The sequence below is a fragment of the Calliphora vicina genome, chromosome 4, assembly GCF_958450345.1.
Source record: "Calliphora vicina chromosome 4, idCalVici1.1, whole genome shotgun sequence".
NCBI lineage: Eukaryota > Metazoa > Arthropoda > Insecta > Diptera > Calliphoridae > Calliphora > Calliphora vicina.
In genome coordinates this window covers 100,495,324-100,522,184 of record NC_088783.1, presented here as the reverse complement: position 1 = coordinate 100,522,184, position 26,861 = coordinate 100,495,324, and the positions used below count along the sequence as shown (strand labels likewise).

The 26,861-nt window shown below is 30.6% G+C and overlaps 2 protein-coding genes across 2 annotated transcripts; both read left to right on the top strand.

Annotated features, from left to right (window-relative positions):
* The first annotated feature begins 957 nt into the window (after positions 1-957).
* Positions 958-1,971, top strand: LOC135958608 (uncharacterized). Its single transcript, XM_065509504.1, has one exon. The coding sequence runs from the start codon at positions 958-960 to the stop codon at positions 1,777-1,779; it is 822 nt and encodes a 273-aa protein (XP_065365576.1). The 3' UTR covers positions 1,780-1,971.
* An 8,771-nt stretch (positions 1,972-10,742) lies between these two features.
* On the top strand, positions 10,743-26,626 carry wap (DDB1 and CUL4 associated factor wap). Its single transcript, XM_065508212.1, has 5 exons — positions 10,743-11,376; positions 18,427-18,619; positions 18,692-19,151; positions 19,215-19,396; positions 26,036-26,626. The coding sequence occupies exons 2-5, from the start codon at positions 18,429-18,431 to the stop codon at positions 26,232-26,234; spliced, it is 1,032 nt and encodes a 343-aa protein (XP_065364284.1). The 5' UTR covers positions 10,743-11,376; positions 18,427-18,428; the 3' UTR covers positions 26,235-26,626.
* The last annotated feature ends 235 nt before the right edge of the window (positions 26,627-26,861 follow it).

The following is a 26,861-nucleotide window of genomic DNA, read 5'->3' as shown; positions in this document are numbered from 1 at the left end:
TTTTCTTGTCACTGAAAGTGGGACTTGAAATGTTTACTGAAGACTTTAGTGACCACCATAGTTATCTATAATAAATAATGAAACTTAATTAGTTTGCAATGATCTTCTACTGCAGTATCACTATAACTTCCTACTTAAAGTGAGCGTGACAAGACCTGATCGATTTTGAAATTTTTTCTAAAGACTTTGGTAAACATCTGTACGATATTTAGCCGCTTCGTGTGATTTATAGCCTTAAAAACTAGCCATTTAGCACATTCTACACTGTAAATAGAAGCCATTTTTCCATCAACAAATTAGTAATGATAATAAATTAGTGATATATAACACTACAAAACAAAAATAACACTCTAATGTCTTATTTAGGATTAATTTTTAAAATAGTTTACTGTGTTCCAGTAGTTAGTTGCATATGGATATTAAAAATGTCATAAGAATTTTATAAGAATAATTAAAACACATAATTATTATAAGTATTACGCGTATAAAACTGATCGACACATTTGCAACCATGAATTTCTTATACAAGTACAATTGTATAAATAGTAGAAGTACAATTTGTAATTTTTTTGAATTTACGCGTTCACCACACACACTCATTGGAAATTCTAAAATAAAATTTGTATATTAAGCCAAAATGTACAGCAGGTATTTAAATGGTAAAGTGTCCAAAATTGTGTGACTAACTTGATGGTCGATGAAGGTTAGAGAATCATTGTTAAATAAAAAAAGCAATGAATATTTAATTAAAAAGTTTGTATTTAATCGAATTTGAAATAAGCCAAACTAACAGTTTACTTTAAACATTTCAAACGACTGGGAGGAATAATTTTTATAGTGTTTAAGTGTTGTGTTAATAAATATTAAAGAAATACATACCTACATACATATGTATATAAAATATTTGTATAAATTCTACAAATTGTAATTAAATATAACGATATAAATTTAAAAAAAATGGCTAAAATATTAGCAAGTGTTTTAATATTAAGTGTTATTTGCACTATTACACTGGCTGAGCCAGGAGTTCACAGGATACGCATACGTTTTCCAGGACCAAGTAGTGATAAAATTGTGCTGCCAAAACCAGCAAAACAAGAAGTAGCACCATATCCAGCGGCTGGCTTTAAACCTGAACCGGTTTTTGAATTGCCAGAACCAACATATTTACCAGCAGCCGAACCTGAACTCACTTATGGACCACCAGAAGTTATATATGGTCCTCCAGCAGATACTTATGGACCACCAGAGCCCCAAGAAACTTATGGACCACCAGAGTTACCAGAGTTATCTTATGGTCCCCCATCTGATACATACGGACCACCCGATCAAACCTATGGACCCCCAGAACTTACCTATGGACCACCTGAAATCAACGACTTCCAGTCAGCAGCCATTGTCAATGCACCCCTTACGCTTGCAACACAATTTACACCACCACGTCCTAACAAGGCTGTTAATTTCCGCCCAATTCGGCCACAATCTGCAGCCATTGTAAATGCACCCCTGAAACCCGTAAGACATTTCATTGTTCCACGTCCCGAACGTGTGGTCGCTTTTCGCCCTAGACGTCCACAATCCCAGTCTCAACAATTATATGCTAAAACTTCTCTTACACTTCCACGTGTAGAACGTTTAACAGCATTCCGTCCCAGACGTGTTTCCAACCAGCGGCCACAATCAAATCGTTTCAGTCGTCCATTACCCTCCAGCATTTTTGGAAACTCGAATAATGGGCGCTCCGGCCGTAAATTACCCTCGAACATTTTCTCAAATTAAATTATTTTATTTAGATTTAAAATATTTCTTATTTGAAATTACTTTTCATCCATACTTACATTCATACATATGTTGTTTATTCCATTAATATTGTTATTGTTTTAATAACTTGTTGTTAATATTATTAAATACTTTTAATTATTATAAAAATATACATACATATTAACAAATGTTAAAAATTTCCAAAAAAAATTACGCTATTATTTTTATTTAAGCAAAATCCTTCAAAAAAATGAAGATACGCGCAAACCAAATCTTTGAAATTAACTCTAATGTACATAACAATTATCCCCTTTATGGTAAAATTGGTACTGATTCCACTATGCTACGTTTCGAGTTGGCACTTTTTATCGAACTTATTTCGAATGAAAATCGAAAATATGGTTTTAGTATGATGTTTTATCTAATCTCCATTTTTAGTATATCCCCATAATGTAAATAACGCACAAAATATAGAAAAATTTACTTTTTTCTACAACTATTCAATCCTGCTACAAAACTAGAGTATCGAAAACCGGTTAACCGGTTTTTTCATCTTTGTATACTCCACCGGTTTCAGTTTTTTTAACTTTTCGGTTTTTTGACAAACCGGGTTTTGTTATTTTCTAAAGCTCAATTAAACATATTTATGAAAAACTTTGATACAATTTTAAAAAATATTGATTTATTTTTTAGAAAATTATAGCATTTGACAATATTTCGTAAAAGATATAAAATAATTGCATAAAGATAGAGCTTTAAAAATTCAAAAATGCTAAATAAAAATTGAATATATACCGGTTTTATTTTTAAGACAAAAACCGAAACCGTTTAACCGGTTTTTTAAAAGACAATAATCAAAACCGATTTTTTTAAAAACACACCTTTTTGGTTAAACCGGAAACCGGTTTTTCAAATTTGCCGGTTTTTTTTGGACACTCTATACAAAACATTTGAATTTTTTGATGAAAGGGGAAAGAGGAATGGAAAAGGGTAATCTGTTTCATGTCCATGAAGTTTACTTCATGGGCATACATATACATATTTACTTGTATATGAGTTTGTCATCCACATTTATTCATTCGTATTCGTTCTGTACAGAAATGTCAAAAAACTGAAAAGCAGAAGCTTAACTGTATGTACACGAATGTAGTTTCAAAAGAGAATTTGAAAATTGACCGGGGCTAAGTAGCACATATATATATTAGATTGTCCCTTAGAATTAAATGTTTGAAATATTGACACGGTACCCGCTGAAAACTTTCGTAATGACCAAAAATACCAGCAAAAAAAAATTTTAGCTTATTCTAAGAAGGGCAACCCGTGCCGACTTTCGATTTAGTTTTGAGGTGCATTTACAAAATTTTGCCATTAAATAGTTACTTTTGCAATTTACAGGCCTGTCACATATTTTATATGGAATGGTTTCAATTCCGTAGTTTTTATTCCGATCGATTTCGTTTTTGGTTCTTCAGATTCCGTGTAACTTATTAATTCAAAAAATATTTAATAATTCTGTATTTCTGATTTTAATTAGACAACGTTTTTAATATTAAAACAAAAATGAAGTTTTTGGTACAGAAATTGATTATAATTTTTTAGAAAAACAAATAAATACAAAGAAATATCAATTCCACTTTAAAAACTGAAAGTGGTTTCATTTCGAAAGAAATTTTCGTTTTACTTTTTCTGAAGAAGCAAAATGCGGAATTAATTCCACTTTCGATGGGAATGGAATTGTGTGACAGGCCTATTAATTTAAAAGAATCGCAATGTGTACGTAATTGTCGTTCTAATAAGATATAAAAAACAAAAATTGGTTAAAAAATTTTAAAGGCCATTAACGTAGGACACTAGGACAAGAAATGTAGAAACAAAATTAACATATTGTTAGGTTTTAACCTTTTCAAAACGTTGGTTGATTTCCTTTAAATAAACCGGATACTTTTGATTGCAAATAAAAGCCGTTTAGTAGTTTGAAAATTGTAACAACTCTTTATTTATTTAAAATGTACAACAACAGAATTAAATAGTCACTTAGTGTTTTTTATATACGTTTATAAATTCGCAGAAATACATACTCACTTTATAATGTACACGAATTCACTTGAAATATATAGCACACTTTAAGGCACTCAGTTGATGTTTATTCGAATAGCACTCTAGATTGTTCTTTAGCTCTCAAAGTTCGTATTTTCGAAGCCTAGAGCATACGCCATCTCTGGTGAACTTTCTACAATGTTCTTTAACTGTCAAAGCTAGCAAACATTCAGCGTTGCCATACTTACGATCAATGATCAACTCAAAGCTTTTATTTAATGTTAATAATGCCCACAGATATGTTGCAGTTTGAGAGGCACTGCTTTCAAGTAGCATTATGCAACTTTAAATCAGCCGTTAAAATCGTTATATTTGAATTCAAGTACAATTTTGAGAAATATTACAATAAAAACTTATTTTTACTTTAAATATATCCATATTTACTTGTATATGAGTTTTTGTCTTTGTAGGATACCGTTAACATATTCGCAGCTATAACCAAAAAAATTTAATTTTTTTTACCGGCAATCTCCAATTTCAAATTTTTAAAAATTTTGTTAAACAAATTTCAGATCATCACATTGGGATTTATTGAGAACATAATAGGGAATAGAAATATGAAAAGTATGACAATACCTCCTATAGTTTTTCCGTACCTGAGATTTAAATTTTGAGATTTTCAAGACATAATAATCAATTTATTTATATAAATTTACATATAAGATTACGAAACGGGAACACGACTTATGACAGCCATAAGTATTAGATCCAAAGCTGCACTAAGGAAAACAAATTAAAAACATTGGTGTTAACAATGCACATTAGCGAAAATGTATGGAATTTTTTTTGTTTAAAGCTAGGTACTCTGTTCAAAATTTCGTGCGAAATGATGTCAAACTACATATAAAATATTTGGAATGAAATATATGCGAAATAATTTCGCAAAAGCAGTACTCTGTTTTTATTGTGGAAAACATGTGAAATAAATCTGGCAACCTTATTTTTCCACACGAAATAACGTAAGCAGCACTTCTTTCGCACGAAATTAAAACCAACAGCTAGCTGTCAAACAGCATGTAAAATTTTTCGCATGAAAAAACCATAATTTTTCGCAAATATGAACAGAGTACTAGGCTTAAACCGGTAAAGTTGCCTATTAATAAGTTAAACTTACCAAAGATTACTTACCTGTTTTGATGTTTTTAGGTGCCCCAAGACAATTGAAAATCAGAAAAATTAAACTTTTGTTCATATTGAATATAAATATTTGTCTGTATTGTCAATATAATTATATCCAATAATTAAAAAATACATTTTTTACTTGAAAAATTAAATTCATATTTCATGTTTTAGAACCCACATATGCCGAAGTGGGTATTTTTATACCTAATCCACAAAATCGTATTTGTAACCTAGGAAAGTGGGCCTAATCACTTGGTTATTTTTTTTACTGATAGAGAACATCCAATTTTTTTTTAAATTTGATTACAATGTCTATAAACAAAAACGGGGAAATCTTCGTCTTTTGGACCTTTTTGGATGATTTTGATCTTCAATTTTATCAGTTTATTCGTGTCTTTTGTTGTGTAAATAGTATTTACTAAATACATCTGTTAACATGGGAAAAGTTCAACATATTTTAAAGCCAAAGATTTCTCAAAAATTAGAGTTTTAAAAACAAATTTAAAACAGGTGATTCCATAACTCTTCGGTTTAAAGTTCGTACAACCTTAAAAAAAAGCTGAGTACCCAAGAATGGAAAAAATGCTTTATAAGTGGTTTGTAAAACAAAGGAAAAATGTTTCAATATCAGCAGCGATTTTACGATCAAAATTCAAATATTTGTCACATATTGAACTGGTTTCAATTATTTCATAATTAAATCAAGTATTCATTTGCTCAAAAACTAAATTTTTTGATATTTTCTATTGAATTTTGAGTTTTGAATTTGATTATTTTGACAATTGAATATACAATTTTCGTTATTGATTGAATTTCAAATACAAAAATTATTGAATAGATAATTTTCGTAATTGAAAACACATTTTTGTTATTTTTTGTGTTTCAATTACGAAAATTATCTATTCAATAATTTGCTTAATAAAGTCGTCTTGGGGAATTACACAATAAAGGGAATCTGTCCAAAGTTTGATATCATTGTCAGTGAACGTGGCTAATTTGAAATCAGTCAAAGATGTTCAAAATCATGTACATGTTTGCAATATTTGTGTTTATCATTTGATTTATTACATATTTTGCAACACTTACGTACTCGGTTAATAACATCACTTATATACATATATTTTAAGATCATGTCCTTCATCTATTTCAATGTAATCATTATAAATGTTATCCTCAATATCACTTTCGACGAACGTTTCAAAATCACATTCTCCATCACATTCAACTCCAGTTTAATCTAAGTTAAAATTTCGATTATTAATTTCGATTCTTCTAATATTTCGCCAGCTAAATAACAAATATTTTATTCCGTACCTTCTATTTTCATTGGTTCAAGTCCTAAGTTAAAAATTTTGAAAGATTTGTTTTTAGAATTGTAACTTCTTGCAGTAATATTTATATATTTATAGAAGGAGCTATCGGAACACTCATCTACAGTGATCGAAAGTCCCCTTGTCTTTAGTTATTTGTCGAATTTCAGAAACAATACAATTTTTGTGAGTCATATTACTTATTTAAATTTTAAATTATGAAAAATTTTAAGCAATTTAATTAATTTAACATTTATTCGTTTAATTCGATTATTCTACATAAAATTGTTCGAATTATTCGTTATTCGAAAATGGCCATTTTTAAATTGTTCGAATAATTATTCGTAAGAAATTATTCGATTAATCGAACGATCATTAGTCGAATGAATACCCTAGAATGTACCCATTGGGATGCCCCTTTGAAAATTGGAACCATAGATACCAGCCCCAGTGTCACCATTAGCCTGTTTGGAACCATCAGTAAACCACAATGCATCGGCATTATTCTGCCACCATGTCTGATTTAACCACTCGTCCCTTTCATTTTCAAAGATGCCTAGAATGCGCATGTACCCAACCAGATCACCCGGCATTACAAGGGATATTCCTGGTATTCTGGATGCATATAAACATATCGCACTGGTTCCTCTAAAGAGCGTCAACTCAAAATTTTTCAATTTTCACTTTTTGCAAGAAATCGATGTGCAGTGGTCATATCTACTTACTGCAAAAATCTGCTATCATTTTCTCAACTCTTTCGCCAAAAAATACAGTTGTATCCGTACAGTTGTTTCATTGTAATGTATTGAAAATAAAAAAGTTTTTTGCTTCTACTGAACATTTTAAAATTTTGAGTTGACGCTCTTTAGAGGAACCAGTGCGATATGCATACAATGGGCTTTGGAAAATAATAATCCGACAACAGCACTATATGAACTACGTGATTCAGCTGTTATTATTTGCCAAAAAGCAACTCAAAATCTCCAATTTCTTTTTAAAAATTTAAAATATAAATACTGTTACGTTTTAACCTTTTACGTTGATTTCCTTTAAATAAACCGGATACTTTTGATTGCAAATAAAAGCCGTTTAGTAGTTTGAAAATTGTAACAACTCTTTATTTATTTAAAATGTACAACAACAGAATTAAATAGTCACTCAATGTTTTTTATACACGTTTATAAATTCGCAGAAATACAGACACACTTTTTAATGTACACGAATTCACTTGAAAAATACAACACACTTTAAGGCACTCAGTTGATGTTTATTCGAAAAGCGTCTCTGATAAACTCACTAACGACTGCAACCTCTACCACTATTTATAACACTGCCATCTGCACTCTAGATTGCTCTTTAACTGTCTAGAGGTTTCTAATACATACGCCATCTGTGGTGTACTTTTTACAATGTTCTTAGCTGAATATTCGAATATACGGTCGCTGCAAACAGCGTTGCCAACTTACGATCGATGGTCAACAGAAAGCTTTTATTCAATGTTAATAATGCCCACAGATATGTTAAAGTTTGGGCACTGCTATTTGAAAGCATTATGCAACTTTATCAGCCGTTAAAATCGGTATATTTAAATTCAAGTACAATTTCGTAACAATATTTTTGTTTTGAAAACAATTAGTTGACAAACTGTAGAATAAACTGTGTATGCCGAAGATAATCAGATATTCTAGTTTCTATATAACGCTTCTTGTGTATGTTAACATGTTGTACGAGACAGCATTGTATATTAACTGTGAACTACAGCAATCAAAATAACGAAGTTTTGCAACAAAACAAGAAAATATAAAGATGCCAGGAAGCGAACCGTTTTGAAAATTATTCAATTAGTTTATTATCAATATTATACGGGAAAATCTACTAAAAAACTTTAGAAAATGTTTTATTTGCAACTAAGAACTGTGTATAACATTATAAACCGTCCTGGGAAGGAAGAATTATTGGAATTAAAAAAGTCAACTTGCAGAAAAATGTCTCTTACAAAACGAGATGAAAGAAAATAATAACTATTGAAACAAATCCACAAACAGGCATGCAAAGGATCTTAAAAATGAATGTGGACTATCAGTTTCACATGAAACAGTTCAAAAATGTCTAAATAAAAACAAATTATCATCGCGAGTAACTATAAAGATGCCGTTACTTTCAGGCAAAATGTAGATTAAAAACTACATTATGCTATTGATCACATTTTTCTGTCAATAGAGTGTTATAGGGTTTTTACACTTACGTACATTTTGGCGAAACGTATGGAAGATGTTGAAAACTTGAAAGATTTGTACACACTTGCAACATCTAACATCTACCATCAGTAAAATTGCAAAAATATTAAAAATCATATTGTTTTTACGAAAACAAAATGAATTGAGACTGGTTTTCTTTTTTATACTATCAAATTAAATAATTTCACAAGCAAATTTTAAACAAATAAAATGTCCCCTCATTATTATACAAATATTTGTTTACATTTTTTTCTTAATATAAATTCCATTTTATTAGTGGTGACACTAAAATAATCGAAGGATGTTAGGTGGAACGAAATGAGATAGGAACATTTTTTAAAGATGTAGAAAGATGTTGGCACTCAGCCCTGTGCAATTCTTATGGGAAGATGTTAACATCTTTGCAAATTGATGGTAGATGTTAGATGAGCGCTAGTGTAAAAACCCTATAAAAACCCTATTAGGATGACGTTATGTATTGTGATGAAACAAGAATAATGCTCTACAGCCACAGTGGACCAAACATGGTTTGGAGAAAACCACTGACTGCCCTTGGAAGCAAAAATATAATACCCACGATCAAATGTGGAAAATTGTCTATAATGGTGCGGGGTTGTATTTCAAGTAAAAAAGTGAGATAAATTAGAATTTTAGAAGACGTAATGACTATTAAAAGGTTCTGTGGCTATTACTGTGGTCATTTTTAGGGTTTTTTTACCCTAAAAATGACCAAAATATTAAATACAAACTATACCAAGACAACGATCCAAAACATAAATCATATTTATGTCGACCGTGGTTTCTTTACAAATGCTGAATCCCATACGTGGAATTTTCTGAAGAAAATGGTCACAAAAAGCCCTTGGAATAAAAATGATTTAATGAAATTTATTAATGAAGAATGGTTAAAAATTCCCCTTGTATACGATAGTCCAAAACTGATGCCGAGCAGATTGGCAGCTGTGATTGATGCTAAAGGTGTACGCACATAATATTAGAAGATTACGTTACCAAATCGCTAAAAATAGATGTATTATTTTATAGTACTTTATTTTGAAAACAATTGTTTGGCACTTTTGAATACTGTTATTTTCTTTTTTCCTACATTCTTCCTAACTATAATTAGAATTTTAGGTTTCCTTTGACTTACTACTTTAAATTAAATAAAGAAGATAAATTGTTAAAAAAAATCCGAAAAAAATAAAACAATATTCTTTTTATTTATTAATTAAATTAAATATGTTGAATATTTTCAGTTTTGAAAACAATTTATTGACAAACTGTATATAACACACTCTTCAGGAAACTACTAAACTCAACATTTTTACATTATTTTGCAAGTGATTGTGAATATTCTTAATAGCCCTAAAATAGCGTAATACTTGAAACAGATTTTGGCTTTTCTTTATAATTGTTTTCAGACATCGAAAGTTAGTCTAGTTACAAAAATAATATCAAGCTTGTGTAATTCTTCATTGATGTGTAATTTATAGTGCATTTACACTTGTAATTTTCAAACTAGTTTATGATCATAAGCTACTTTCATAAACTATACCGTTTACATCTGCATTTTAGGCAGTTAAGTGGTTTATTTTTGACAAGTCATAAAACAGATGACTTCAATATAAAAAAAATTTAATAAAAATATGGACGTTGTTAAGAAAAAACGTTGCTGCACGTACATATATATGTACATATAAACATACCTTTCATTTTCGTTGTCCATATTATATAAAAAAACACATTTTAATAAATTGTTTAAATTTTTTCTTACAGTTTGGCTATTTTTTAAAAGGAAACTGTTTTTATATTTTTGAGTAAATGTCAAATGTTACCAGCGTTGCCAGAAAAATGTTGAAAAACAGAGTTGCATTAGCACAAACTCGTTGTTTGTAACTAGTTTATCTCAAAAGCTAGTTACAAACCTGTTTTTGTATGGATAAAAAAGTTTCTCAAACTAGTTTATCACCATAAACAACTTATAACATGTTTATGGCGTAGGTGTAAATCCACTATTAGAAAGCAGCCATTCGTAGTTTACAATTGTTATATTGGCAACAATGAAATACACTATTAGAACATATAATGTAATAACGGCTAGCATATGTTTGATATCATCAATTAGTACTAAATTGCGTTGCCAACCTCGACTAATCATTTGTCAAATTTAATACGAATCTCTACAACCCTGTTAGTTTAACAAAAAAAAACTACGCGTTGTTATATACATTTTCGCCTTGCATTGTCTGGATTAGAAAAATAATTTTTTTAACAGTAAAATCAATGCAGAAAATTGTTAAATTGAGACAATAGTGTTTAAAAAACAATTAATATTGTGATGTGAGATTAGTTTTTGTAAAAAACTACGAAATTTATGTCATAAATTCATGTGAAGATTATTTGAGTTCGGCATTCAATACACCCCTACTCTACTACCTGTGTCCACCGTCAATACCAAATAAAACAGACTAGCGGCGAAAATGATTTGAGACAATTTTCACTTTTGGAACAAAAGGAATTTTTTTCATACCATACAAGATAATTTCTCCAATTCATAGTCGCCAGACTATAAAATTCGTTTTCATTTGAAATTATTTCATTGTAATTGGAAAAACCTCTTATTTTTAAGTTTTTCTTTCGTTTACTTTGTGTGCTTGGCAGTGTTTTATTTATTGGGTTCTTTCACAAAACGATTCTCTGCATACACATTTCACATAAGTTCAGCCAGCCAGCTAGTCAGACAGACATACCCACTCTCTAGTGAGACCATCATCGTCATTAGACACATCAAAGTTGGTTGTCGCCTTTTGCATCTTTACAAATAAATCAGCATCATCTTTAAATTTTAGGTAAGTTTTTGTATTTACCTACATACATATACATATGTATATTTGATTTGTGTCTGTCCTTCAATAAAAATAAGGAAGAAACAATTATAAAGTCGACTACTACATTAGAGGAGATGTGTTGAGAGGGAGTCGGTTAGGTCTCTAGCGGAATGGGGGAAGAGTGCATTGCGCACAGTGTATGTACATATTTGTGTATTTTTGCCTTATTGTTGTTGCTGTTTTTAGTAATGCAATCTATTGTACGAACATATGAACATCAACATTTGTTTTCGTTGTCGTTATTGTTTCGGACATATTTACTTACATACTTGCATACAAACAAACAAACAAACTTATGTACATATGTACGTACATCTATTTAGCAGTGCCATTGACCGTTGATTTTTTCTCAGCTGTCAATACCCCTTTTGAATTTGCATAAACGTAGAATGTTTATTTTCTTACATTCGTACCAAATAGACACGAGTTTTAGATTCAATTTTAAAAGCGACTTCCATAATTATTTGTTGTAAGTTATATTGGTGCGGAAAATACAAACAATGTAAATTTGTTAATATTATATCACATAAGTTAGATTGAAATGTCAAGTCCTCCATTTCACTTTTCTGTCTTTTCATCTACATATGGATGTCGAACATAATAAGTGAGGCTTTTAATGATTTATACACAAATTTGTTCGACTAACTTTAAAATCGAAAAATAGTGCAACCGACATTTGCTATATTTTTTTTTATTTGTATATACAGGGGCTCACATCGAATGTCGGGCAAGTTATGACAAAAACTTTAACGCCTGAAATAAAAACACCGCTTAGGTGATTCCAAAAAATTTTTAATACATTTAATAAGGAATTTATTAACGAACATTAAAAAAGAAGAATTAAATATTACAGCTTTATTAAAAAGAAACCAAAAACAAAAAATATTACTAACACCTACAGTGGTCGAAATAAGTCTACGTACGACCACAATTTTTGCCACTTTATGAGAGAAAACCCGGTAAAAAAATAATGCAGTTTTGTTTGACATCTATTTTTATTGCTATCATAAAAACAAATTTGTTGCAATGTAAACTTGCAAAATTATTCATAAAAAACATTAAAAACATTGACAAAAGTCTACATACTACCACAGCATGTCCTGGTTTTTTTTTGAATACTAAGCAGTGCAATTTATTAAGTCTACAGTTCAAAAAATATTCAGTTACTTTGAAAACACTGGTACAGTTAAAAACAAGCTGCGAAGTGGTCGCCCAAAGAAACTACATCGTATAGATGTAATCTTTATTTTAAAAGAAGTCAACAAAAACCCAAAAGTAAATACCACAAAATTGGCCGAAGAACTCGCAGCAAGATCAGAAGTTATTGTTAATCCACGAACAATTTAAAGAACCTTAAATAATAATGGTAATTAAAGCAGAATTCCTCGTAAATTTGCGAACGGATCGTAAACTTTGTTTGGAATTCGCCCAAAAGCACTTTGAAAAGGACATGGAATGAAGTATAACATATGAGTTGAAGTATAACATATTTGGAAGTGATGGGAGAGATAAAGTATGGCGCAAAACAAATACAGCAATGGATTCGAAAAACTTACTCGCTACAGTTAAGCATGGTGGTGGCAGTGTGATGGTTTGGGGATACTGTCGCTGCTTCTGGAGTGGGAAGTTTGTGAATATTGAGGGTAATCTGGATCGTTATCAGTACAAATCCATTTTGGAACAAAATTTGAGAGCACCGGTTGATATTTTAACTCTTGGTTAAAATTGGATTTTTCAGCAAGATAACGATCCGAAACATACGTCTCAAATTGTCAAAGATTGGCTACTCTACCATGCCCACCACAATTGTCCATACCACCTCAAAGTCCGGACTTAAATGTTATTGAGTACGTGTGGGAAATTCTACAACGGAATATCCGAAAACATCTTATTACTTGTGCACCAATGTTAAAGGAAAACCTACCAGAAGAATGGCAAAATATAACGTCCGCTGAACTGGAAAATTTAGTTGCTTCGATGCCCAGACGCTTGTATATTTTTTTAATTTTTTTGTGAATAATAGTTTAAATTAATTATAAAGCTGATAATTTTAAATTTTATCAAGACAATGACCCTAAGCACACATCACTTGTAGCCAAAAACTGGCTATTGTACAATTGCCCTAAGGTCATAAAACGCCTGCCCAAAGCCCTGATCTGAATGTAATCGAGCATTTGTAGGATGAGCTAGGGCGTAGAATGCAAAATCGATTGTGCTCCAATAAAGAATAACTAAAAGATGCATTACAGGAAGAATTGAGTAAAATAAGTCCAGAGGTTTGCAAAAAATTTGTTGACTCCATCCCAAAAAGACTTTAAGCTGTAGAAAATCAAAAAGGATACGCAACAAAATATTGATTATTCTATGATAAATTGAGTTTTTGAGTTTGCCCGACTTTCAATGTGAGCAAGATATATGTATGTAGGTGTTGTTGATATTTTTGTTTTTGGTTTCTTTTTAATAAAGCTGAAATATTTAATTTTTGTTTTTTAATGTTCCTTAATAAATTCCATATTAAATGTATTAAAAATATTTTGGAATCACCTAAGTGTTTTTTTTTTATTTTAGGCGTTAAAATTTTTGTAATAACTTGCCCGACTTTCGATGTGAGCCACTGTAGGTAGATATAAAAATAGAAATATTCATGAAACTATAATTTACGTTTTAGTAGTTGCGCTGCTAAAATTTTTGGGAATTGACAATGGTTTTTTTGCTGCATTTCTCATTAAACAGTTATTGTTATTTCATGCATTACTGTAAAGTAAATATGTACAGTTGAGGTAAAAAAATTAGCACCACAATACTCATATTGTTATATATTATGTAAATATTTTTAAATTGATTTTTTTTTATAAATATTTATGTATATTTTAGTTTAAATTTTGTTTGAGATTCCCTTCAAGAGACAGATACAGAGAGAAAGTATGCCGTGCCTAAAAAAGGGATACAAAGAAAAGAATGAAGAATAAAGGTGCTGTCTTAGAGATAGTAAAAGGAGAAACAAAAAGAAAAGCCAAATCTGCATGAAAGTCGTTACAGATTTGAATTCACCGTAGAATATCCTTAAAATAACCCACTTATTCCCCTGCTAAAGCCTAGTATGTTAACCAATTTACATCCATCAACACTCCCAAGTTCATCTAGATATCTAATACCCTGCCATTTAAGTCTATTGGTGCTTTCTTTTCCCAAAATGTTGCCAACATATTTTGTACCATTTAATAATGTTTACCCATATCCTCATAATGTCTTATAATTTTAACGATCACAATAGAACGATCATTTACGAGATGTTCTGTTATGTAGTTTTTAGAACTATACTTTTTGCTTCCATTTTTACACTTTTAATCAAAACAGTAACAAGAAAAGCTGTTTAAAAGTGTTAAAACTTTTGGGTGAAACATGTAGCATATTTTCGTTATTTAAGGGCAACACTATTTGAAAAGAACACATTATACCTACCAAAGAATATTTTTCTTAAAATAACACAAAGAAGTGTAAAATGCTGAATAAAGGCATCATTTATGCCAGAAAGAAAACGCCATATAACTGTAGTCTCGGGCATCTGCACATAATATAATTAAGTTACCCATTATCTCTTTTACTAGAAATTACTGAGATTACAGGCCTTTGCATTCAGTTTTGGCAAAAAGTCCTTGGACACTTCGCAATATGTGTCCTACTATTCAAAGATTGGTTGGTGGAGTCACGGAATCTTTCAAATATTAGCCTGTAGTAGTGACAAATAGGAGGTCTTACTTCCAATTCCCTAGTTTTGGTTATATGTAATTGGATACAAATAAAAAAAATCCAATAAAAATTGAATATAATGAGATAAACTCACACATTTCTAATTTTGTTTATATACAAACCTATCACCATTCTCATTTGTATCGGAATGTATTCAATTTCCATTTCCTTCGTTTTATTCCAATTAATTCTGAATGAAATGAAATGAAATTCGCAAAAAAATAAATATTTTATTTTTTTAATTGACAATGTTTTGCTTATTAAATCAAAAATTAAATATGTTAAAACTTGAAGAAAACCCAATAATATTAAACTAAATTCAATTGGTGGTTTTTTCCAAAAAAATTTTTTAAAGCTAAATACTAAAATAATTCCACTTTCGATCGGAATTGAATTCTGTGACAGCCCTCAGTTTTTGGAATAACTTGTATAATGAACATGTTATTGGTCTATTTGGTCTATCTTTTTTGTTGTATGAATATTCTGCATTTGTTTTGGAGCTTTAAGATCTTTTAGAGAAAGTCAAGTTCATAAAATATGAAATAAAACTATAGAAAATAATTCCCGGGAATTATCGCACAATTTCCCGGGATTGATAATATTGCGGAATTCGGATACGGATTCCCTTGAAAAACTCTACTCATTTCCCTGTATGATACAGTGCCCTGGTACCCAACACAAACAGATTGAGTAGAGTACTGTCATTTAATAGCGTTGTCGACCATATAAACACCGGCCCCTGTATGATACAGTGCCCTGGTACCCAACACAATCTGATTGAGTAGAGTACTGTCATTTAATAGCGTTGTCGACCATATAAACACCGACCCCTGTATGATACAGTGCCCTGGTACCCAACACAATCAGATTGAGTAGAGTACTGTCATTTAATAGCGTTGTCGACCATATAAACACCGGCCCCTGTATGATACAGTGCCCTAGTACCCAACACAATCTGATTGAGTAGAGTACTGTCATTTAATAGCGTTGTCGACCATATAAACACCGGCCCCTGTGTATCAGAGTTCATCTTGGAGCCATCAGTGAAAACTGCATCCCTACTGGGGGTGAGACACCGAAGTTAAAGGTCGCGAACGTATGATCAGAGATTCCCGTGGAAATATTATTCTGTGCAATATTATAGTGTGACGTTTCCGCATTGGTTTCACTCCATACTCTCAACATAGTTCTCAGTAGGTAGCCTGTTGGGTGCTGCCAATGGCACCTAGCCATGCGAACATTTGAGCTTTGTTGAGTATAATCCTATAACTACTCTTCCTCATTGCCTCCATACTTGGTCGCAAACCCCAATTCTTGCCAATGGAGTTCCTGCAAGTATAATAGGCATTAAGGCCCTTATTTAATATCTCCCGAGTATTTATTTTCCATGGTAATTTGCTATCAAGAAAGATACCTAAATAATTGTCTCCCCCTGATAAAATCAGTTCATTGAAACTCTCCATTTCCAGGTAAAGAGGACCAAATATGTAGTTAATTAACTAAACTTTCAAACCATTCATAAATACACATAGATCGGAAACTCTCCCGTCAATAAATAACTCAGTTGTCAGAAACCTAAGTGATGAGAATGTATTAGTAAAGCACCAGTTTTACAAGTAGCCGATGTATCTCTTAGATGCAGTAATTGTCACTAATGTCTGATCACTTGGCTGACTCTTGTAGTGAAGTCAATTATCACTCAAGTACATCTTAGTAATCTAGAGTGTTAATCGGTTAACCGATTAATTTTTGTCGGTTAACTGTTCGATTGATTAACCGATTAACCGAAATGTCTCTTTTTTGCACTTTATACAGAATTATTTTTTAAAATTTAATTTCTTAACTCGTGAACATTCCCTTTTAGCAATAGTTTTTTGAAGTATAGTACGGAAACTGAAACTAAGGAATTTGGAAATGACATTTTTTTCTAGAATATTCTATGATGAACTTTGTGATAATGAGTTGAAGGACGACATGGTAATAGACGAAACTAAAGACATTACTGAAACGAGTCTTTAATCAGAACTTAACGATACTATTAAAGTATTCAAAATCTAAAAAATATGCTTAGAAAAAACTAAAAAAAGAACTGAGAAATTGGATACTTTTTATCGTGCCTTATTTTCGATTTTTCTAAATCTACAATCAGTGAAATAGTTTTTACAAGTCAAGTTTAATTAAAACTTAAAAAAAAATCGTTTAAAATTATAGCATTTAAATTACATTCTTTTTTTAAAAGATTATTTTAGAAGATCCCCTTAAAATCTAAAAAATGAACTCACATGTGTATATTTTTATTTATTGTTTTGTTGAATTATTTGCCCAATTCACAATTGGTGTCGTAGCGTTGTATCGTTGTATGTCGTAATTTTTTTTATTAATGTTTTGTTTTTGTTTCGAAAAATTAGTTTGAAAAATATTTACGATATACAATGCTACAACACTACGACATCAATTGTGAATTGGGCAATTATGTTTTGTTTGTTTTTTATGTTTTTGTTCTTTTTAGTAACAAAATGCTTATATAAGTATACAAAATTCATGTTTTTCTTTTCAATTTAAAATTAAAATATAAATTATTCGGTTAATCGAATAATTTAATATTAACCGATTAAATCTAAACCCCGATTAATTATTTGCACGATTAATTGCATACCCTACTAAATAATCTAGAGGGTAGTCACTTTAAACGTTTTTTTTGTGCTTGTCTCGCCCGCTTCATTAAGGTTTAATAATAGATTTAAATAATAAGATATATTATAAATAATATAAGAAGATTAGCAGGCCTGATTCTATTATTTTACGATATTAATTGACAGATGTTTTAATTTGGTGAGGAACATTGCAATTTTCACTGTAATAATCATATATGACTCTTTTGTATTATTGTACAATAAACCAAAATTTGTATAGAAACGAAATATAGTTAAATAGAAAAATATCATAGATGGCACTATAAAAAAGTATACAATTCGTAAAGAAATTCGCCAGTCAAAAGGTGTGTTAATTTGGCAAGATATATCGATTGGCCTACGAACCGATTTTATTTTGTGTCAATTTGCTATAAAAATTGCCTTTTGAAAACCGTATTTCCTATGTATGTGTGAGATAAAATTGAATCATCATTTAAATATAATTTGTTCGAGTAATGACGATAGATATATTTTTTTTAAGATTAATGCATTATTTTTTAGTTCTAATCAATTACACTTAGATATACAAAATCATAAATCATTTGTTTTTCTTTCCAACATAATACAGTTATGTCTGCTACCGCCGGAAAACGAAAAGAAATCTACAAATACTTGGCGCCATGGCCATTGTACTCCATGAATTGGAGCGTACGTCCAGATAAGAGATTTCGTTTAGCTCTAGGAAGTTTTATTGAAGAATACAATAATAAAGTTCAAATTATAAGTCTGGATGAGGACACAAGTGAATTCAGTGCTAAAAGGTGAGTAGAATAAAATCCCACAAATCCATAAAATACTTATTTAACAACATAATATGTTTATTCTTTGTTAAGCACATTCGATCATCCATATCCAACTACAAAAATTATGTGGATACCCGATTCAAAGGGAATATATCCCGATTTACTGGCCACAAGCGGTGATTATTTGCGCGTTTGGCGTGCTGGCGAACCAGACACACGATTAGAATGTGTACTCAATAATAATAAAAACAGCGATTTCTGTGCACCCTTAACATCGTTTGACTGGAATGAAGTGGATCCAAATTTAGTGGGGACTTCATCAATTGACACAACATGCACCATATGGGGTCTGGAAACAGGTCAACCACATGGTCGTGTTTATGTTGCGGGTCATGTGAAAACACAATTAATTGCCCACGATAAGGAGGTGTACGATATAGCATTTTCAAGGGCTGGTGGAGGACGTGATATGTTTGCTTCCGTGGGTGCAGATGGTTCCGTTCGTATGTTTGATTTGAGACATTTGGAACATTCAACAATTATCTATGAGGTAAATAATATCAAAATTATCATTATATAAATATATAATCGTTTGTTATTGAATTTATTTAAGGATCCCACACATACAGCTTTACTACGTTTGGCTTGGAACAAACAAGATCCAAATTATTTAGCCACCGTTGCTATGGACTCATGTGAAGTAATAATATTAGACGTTCGTGTTCCTTGTACACCTGTTGCAAGACTGAGCAATCATAGAGCGTGCGTCAACGGCATTGCGTGGGCGCCGCACAGGTAAATTATTGTTAAATATTCATTTAAACCCATTTTTCAGTGTGTGGTTATTTTTTTAATCCTAAGGAATATATTTTTCATAAAAAACAGTGATTTAACTAAAATAATTACTGTTTTTTGTATTGCAATTCGCAGGGCGTGTCCATTAAGGAATATATAGCATCTATAGCCATAAATAGTTTCTGAGGCGGCCGTTTAAGCAATGTTTTCAGAGAACATACAAGAGGTCGGTCCATTTACAAAGTTCTTTTTAAAAATTAAAATGAACTAAACATATTTTTTTTGGTATATTACGGCTTTATTAGAAAAACCAAATATTTCCATTATTTATGGAACATTCATATGGCTGCCGCGACTGGCTTCGTTGTTGTTGTTGTAGCAGCAGTGTTTGCTGAGTTGACAGCCCTAGGCCGAGTGAACTCGGGTCATTCCGGTGCGTAGAACCGGCTGTCGTGGGAATGGCTGGCTTCGTAATAGCTTACGCTGTCAGTCCAATTTTCTAAGACTTTGTTGAGGGTTTCTGGTTCTATCTCAGGATTGGCTCGGACAATTTTAGCCTTAAAGGTGTGGATAATTTCTTTATTACTCGCATAGTATCGGCCTTTAACGGCATCCCACAAGAAATAACTTAAAGGGGTCAAATCGCAGCTCAGAGGCGGCCAATTGACATCGCTAATAAAGACGGCTGATAACACGATTACCGAACATAGAACGCAAAAGATAGATTGTCTAATGAACTGTGTAACATGGAGCGCCATCCTGTTGAATTTCAGCCACTCTGCGCTAGCTGTTGACAAATATGTTTGGGCAATACAGCACTCATTTTGGTTCGAATATAAAAAATCGATCAGTGTCAAAATAGCATATGATTTTTAAAGATCCTAGTAAATGAACCACCCTGTAGAATAACTTCAGTTTGTCATTGCAATAGTGTTGGTACTTAATCTAGAGCAGCATATTTTATAAGACATTCAAAAATAGTCCTTTATGTATATAGGCTATCATCGTTGAATTACACAAGTTTACAATATTTTTGATCATGATGTGAATCATATATAGGTTCGTTAATTTAGTCCGTATAACTTCGGGAAAAATATTGACAAAAATACAGGTCGTCAAACTTTAGAGATATTTATTAAGAAAGAAAATACTAAAAATAACATAATTTGAGCATAAAATTAAAAATGAACAGTGCTCTGTTGATTTGGTAAAGATAAAGTTCTCAATGATTTTTCAATGCGTGAGTTAGATTTTTCCAACTTTAACAGATGTTTATTAACTGCTCCTCAGAAATTTCGGCTATCCCGTTGTTGCTATTTCTTAACGAATCACCGATTTCATCAGCAACCAGTGACAATTCTGACTTATCATAACTGCTAAAACCGCATGAGTTGTTGAAGGTAAACATTGTAAACAAAAATCACGAATTATGTTCTTGTCTGGCGTTACATTGGTACATTGTAGTTTAGTTAACAAATGACTTAGTTTGGTATCACCCAACTGTATACGGGAAGCTAATTGCTCTAAACGTGATATTGATGAGGATTAACATTTATTTAAAATTCCTTCTTTTAGAGTGATAAATTCTTTATTCGATGGTGGATTGGTTATAATTTCAAAAGCTTCATCATACAGACACTCATCCAAATGAATAATAGTAATGCTGAATAGTTCGCTATCGTTAGTGATATTTTGTAACTTGAAAAACGCATCCAAACGAATAAACCATGGCTCAATGTTGTTTAAAGAATATAATTGAAGTTTTGGTAGTTGCATATTCGATGAGTATGAAATAATTCCAGGAGAAGGATTTTCGAAATTGACGTATTGAGGTGCTTCCACAAATTCTTCATTGTCGTCAACATTATTCTCATTTTCTGCACGAGATGCTTGAGCTCCTGCAACACTTCGAGTTACTGGTCTATCGTTTTGCAGGTTCAGTTATTGTCGGGGTCACCAGTTTTGGAAAATAAATGCGTGTTATATGTTCTTGAATTTTATAACAAAACTAAAACTAATTTTATTTATTTTCAAATTTTAAAATAAAATAAAAAACAGCTTCGATCAAATAAAATAATGTAAAACAAAGTGTCAATCTAAGCTTTCCGAAATTGTTATAAAAATAAAACAAACAAACATGGTATTTAAATAAGATGCACGTAGTGCATATGTCGAAGGCAAAATGAAGAGTTTGGTGCAAACAATATATACTTCCAGGAAAGTGGCACAGAAAAAGGAAACAATAGATTCTAACGCTTTTAAAAAATAGTGTAATTCGTTTAATGAAGTTATTACTAAAAGTTTGCAACCTAAACAACTATAGTCTCCTGGAATATGCTGGTCCCAAAATCCTTGATAATTTCGTTAAAATCCTGCACAATAGTGGTAATAAATATGTCTATTCTAAACTACTGGTCCGATTGTAAAATGATGTACAAACAAATCGTACAGGAGGACATAAGCTTTTAGAAATGTTAGAACACAATATAAGATACAGTTTATCAAAGCTGACCACCTTTGGTTTGCAAGGCTTTGTAAAGCTCGTAACTTGTACAAAAACGGATATTTATTGGCTTGATTCGTTCTTGGCCTCAAAAGATGAACAGTTCTTTTGGCGAGGAATCCATACAGAAAGATGTGAAAAGGAAAAGGCCATAGGTAACAATACTTTGAAAAAATTTATATTGTACATATATTTCAAAATAAAAATTGCTATTTTCACGTAAAAAATATATTTTTTGCTTCAATTTATTATAACTCCGAAACTACTAGCCGATTGAAACACAATATATAAGAAAAAATTTGTACATAGCATGGGGAAAATGTGAAAAATTTAATAATTAAAAAGAAGAACATTAACTACTCAATTTTGTGTATATCAAACAAAAAACTAAAATTTTGTGAAAATAAGCGAATCCGAAAAAAATCAATCGATTTTTATGATCGATAAAGCAATAAATCTGAACAATTTCGCCGTTTTCGATTTTTCATGAGTTTTTTAAAACAAAAATATTTGCTATTTTCATGTAAAAGGATTAAAGGTTATGAAAATCTCAATCTTTTCGTCACATATACAGGGAACGGAACAGAACGACATGTTCAATTGCTAGCTAGCGTTTCCATACGAGTTATACACGACATCAGAGAGTCGTGCGAAGTTGCCCAGACTTGAGAGCAAAAAAGATTTCAAACAATAATTTTGTTTAGTTTCTTTTCTATTATTAACCCTTAAATACATGTAATAATGCTAAAATAATTTTGGTTCTAGTATGTTTTTGGGCTGATAAACAAGAATTTGAAGTCTATTTGCCAAAAAAAATGCTCCTGGAAAGCAAAAAGAGAAAGACCGTCTATATACCGTGTCAGTGGTTTAACGAAACAAAAAGTGTAAAAGAGTTATTATCAGGTCAACCAAAAATATGCTCTAAAAAAAAGTGTTTTATGCGTATAAAATATGCACTTAAAAACGAAAAATATGCTATTAAAATATAAAAAATATGCACTTAAAAATAGTTGGTTATTGTTTGATTTCAAAATTTCATTAAAAATATATATATGAAGTAAATAAAATATTGAGCTCTTAAATTAAAATTGGTTATTATAGGATTAAATTTAGATTTTAGTGAATTTGGCACTACATGAAAATAGTTTGATTCAATTCATTTTATTATATTTAGCAATAAATTACTATGTGTTTACTTAAGTTTTAAAATTTTTAAACTAAATCTTTGTTTTAGATTTCCGAGTTTCTTAGACAATCTTAATCAATTGATTTGTCTCATCTTTTAAACTGCCTAATACTTCAAACTTTTTTTTGGTAATTAGTGGCATAATATTTTACTTTCTCAATCCATGTGTCCCAATGTTTATAGGATCCCTACTGAGGATGTACCCAATCAATTTCTCGAAATGTTTCAATTCTATATGAAGCTTTAAAAATTTTTTTACCATTTAAATAATGTTTCAAAAACTCTATGAATAGCCTGTGTCATTTTATGGTAAAAATTGCAATGGATTTTGGAGCATTCATCATGTATCTAGATTAATATCTGAATACGGCTTCTAAAATTTAAATAGAATTATAAAAAAGCCATACAATAGTGGAATGACTGCAATTAAAAAAATATAAAAAAAAACTTTTTATTCAAGTTTTATCATTGGGACTCAAAATTCCTTTCTTATCCATTGTATCGTCTATCGATATCCACGTATATTGTTTTTTAATGATTTCTTAATAACTTTTTTTTTACAAGTTATGTAAATACATATATCAATGGGTTTTGAACGCGAAATTTTCGATGGATCTTAATATTCTGAACATCTGTTGAATACTTATTCAATTTTACATTAGTGGTAAATTATTAATGCCCAACCATAACTGTCTCAAGCTGCCTTAAATTCCTTCTTTTAAATTTATCCAAAAATTTGTTATGAAGTTGCCCATAATAACATACAATTTTGGAATTTTCTTTTAATTTTTTACGTATTTTTACTATTTGTTAAATTTTAATATTTGTGTGTGTATATTTTTAATTTAATTGAAATATATGGAAACTAAGCACCCTTAAGTCAACGAAAATTCTATGAAGATAAGTCGATTATGGGTACTCTATTTTTGTATTTAAGTAGCTTAGGCCAATTATCATTGGACCTCAAAAAAATAGTAAAATATAGAAATGAAAAATTACAATACAAACAATAAAATTATATCAAGAAAATAAAATAATGAAAAATAAAAGAAAATATGCAACAAAATATGCAGTTATGAGTTAAATATGCAAAAATATGCTATAAAACGCAAAAAATATGCAAAAATATGCAGTAAAGAGCAAAATATGCAAAAATATGCAGTAACAAATCGATGCCAAAATTCTTAAAATTTTCTGAAACGGATATAAAACTAACTCATATGTTTATACGACGCACAGCTAAAAATATGATATTGCATATTTTTTGTTGCCCTGGTTATTATATATAATTTCAAAAATTATCAATTTTAATTCAAATTATTGCTTAAAACAGGATAAAAAACTTAATTTTTATAGCCTATATGTTATTCTTTAAAGCAATTTTTTTGCTTTTCAAAAATATAAGTGAATATTACACTTAGATCAAAACGTACGTGTATCAGATTTTTTTTACAATATTTACACGATTTTGTGGATGGTTTTTGCTTTGAGTTCATTCCGTTTAAACTGGAACTACTAGCTACTGCTATAATTGCACTATATTCTGGCATAATTGCATCACATTGATAATCTGGATCTTCAATATCGTCATCGAAATCTTCATCAGTATCTTTGAAATCAACATCATTTTCAATTGACAACATCAAATCTGCTATTTTATAATCACTCAATCATGAAAGCTTACTTTTTAAGACAATTTTTCTAACTTATTAGTAAAGAAGATTAAACAGAATAGTTAAATTTTGTTCAACTAAATGACTAAGACCGTATACAGACGGTGTTTCCAAAAACCACAATTTGTTGACACATGTTCAGTCACAAATCAAATTAGTAGATAAATATGAAAGTTTACATTTCAAATATTTACCAAAAAAAATTCCCGAGTCAATAGAGCAAATTAAAACTATATTTTTTTAAATTTGAATTTTCACAAAAATCATATTTTTTTTTTGGTATTTTTTCACTAAAATTCAGATTGAACCTTTTATTTCTGGCAAACTTATTTATTGAGCGCGTCCAAAGTGGTACCGGTTATTAGGTATTTTTATACTGAATAAAAAGTTTTTAGTTGTTATGGTGTAAAAAATTCGGATTTTACAATAAATTGCATTTTTTGAAGGCCCTCTATAGACGGTCTTAGGTGTTAAAGGGTTAAGTTTTATTATAAAAATAAACTCCAAAACAAAACAAAAATAGCCAATTCGCTGATTGTTTCATGTAAAGTGCCAAATAATTTGATCGGAATTTTTTGGAACCCCCTGGAGGGTTCCTGGCGGTGTGCCACTAGCATGGGTGGGTCGGCCATCCAAAGTTAGTGGGGGTCGGTAATACATTTAGACTCGATTGGGGCACTTAAATGGGTCAAAGTGGGATTTTTCAAAATTTGACCTTTGGGTCAAAATAAGAAACATTCATTTTAGAGGTATGGTTCCTTGAGCAAAGTTTCTTATTTTAATCCCTAGAATATGATTTTCCTTCACACTTGGGCGATTTTTTTGCGTCCCAACAAATCGACCCGCCCTATACATATAAAGTTATTAAATATTGACTATTCCTGACTACTAAAAACTACAAAAATTGTATTGTTTAAACTTTTAAAATAATTCCTTGTCCAATGTCGGTTAAACCGGTTATTTCGAAGTGGGTTAACCGAAAAAACGGTTTTCTAAAAAAGACCAATTTTCGATTACCCCACAAAACCGTTTTTTGTTTTTGAAAAGTAGGTTTTTTATAAACACTATATGTAAGACATTATTAGTTACAAATCGTCTACGACAAGGCACTACGTGCGTTCATACATTTTATAACAACAATACGTATGTATTTACACCTTCTACGAGGTAAAATTTTCTTTTAGTTTTTTTTTATTTATTTTAAATATTTCGGATAAAGGCAGAACATCGTCCTTGTAGTAATAATGTATACAATGTGTGTATTCTTTATTTTCTAGTTCCTGTCACATATGCACTGCCGGTGATGACCACCAAGCACTGATCTGGGATATTCAGCAAATGCCACGTGCAATCGAGGATCCAATTTTAGCTTATACAGCCGCCGAAGGTGAAGTCAATCAAATCCAATGGGGTGCTACGCAACCCGATTGGATAGCAATTTGCTATAACAAAGCTTGTGAGATATTGCGTGTCTAGAAGCAGCATCATGGGAATAATGCTCAAAGGACGACGTATATAAGACAAATTCTCATATATGCACCACAACAGCCACAACCACAGCCACAACAAAATTTAATAATAATTATTATTATAAAACAAAAAAACCAACAAAAAAAAAACTCTTATACTACAATTAATTATAATTATTATCATTTATATCGTCATTATTATAACTCTTATTATGTATTCATATTGTTTTTTATTTTGCGTTAACGACAACAATTATAACAATAAAAGTTATAATAATGGTGATGAAATTATTGAAGAAGAAAGTGAAATGTAAACGATCGACAACACTTTTAGTGTGTGTGATTTTGTTTAATAATATTTCAACATTTTTCTTTTTCTCTCTTTCTTTTTGCACACCACCATATAACAAAACAAAAACAGAACAAAACAAAATAATAATAATATAGAACACAGCAGCATCTAGATGAAATCCATTAAACAATTTCTTTAACATTTGTTTGCCAAACAACAAAAAAAAATATAATATTAAAAACAAAAATGTAGCGATTCTGTAAAAAAATTTAATGTTTAACATAATTGCTTTTGTAGACAATTAGGTTTTTTAATTTGTAAGATTCTAACTATAGTTTTCAA

Excerpts from the sequence above, each read along its gene's own strand:
- LOC135958608 (XM_065509504.1), top strand. The coding sequence starts at position 958 with ATGGCTAAAATATTAGCAAGTGTTTTAATATTAAGTGTTATTTGCACT.
- wap (XM_065508212.1), top strand. The coding sequence starts at position 18,429 with ATGTCTGCTACCGCCGGAAAACGAAAAGAAATCTACAAATACTTGGCG. Across the intron at positions 18,620-18,691 it reads AGTGAATTCAGTGCTAAAAG|CACATTCGATCATCCATATC; the intron begins GTGAGTAGAATA and ends TTCTTTGTTAAG. Across the intron at positions 19,152-19,214 it reads ATTCAACAATTATCTATGAG|GATCCCACACATACAGCTTT; the intron begins GTAAATAATATC and ends AATTTATTTAAG.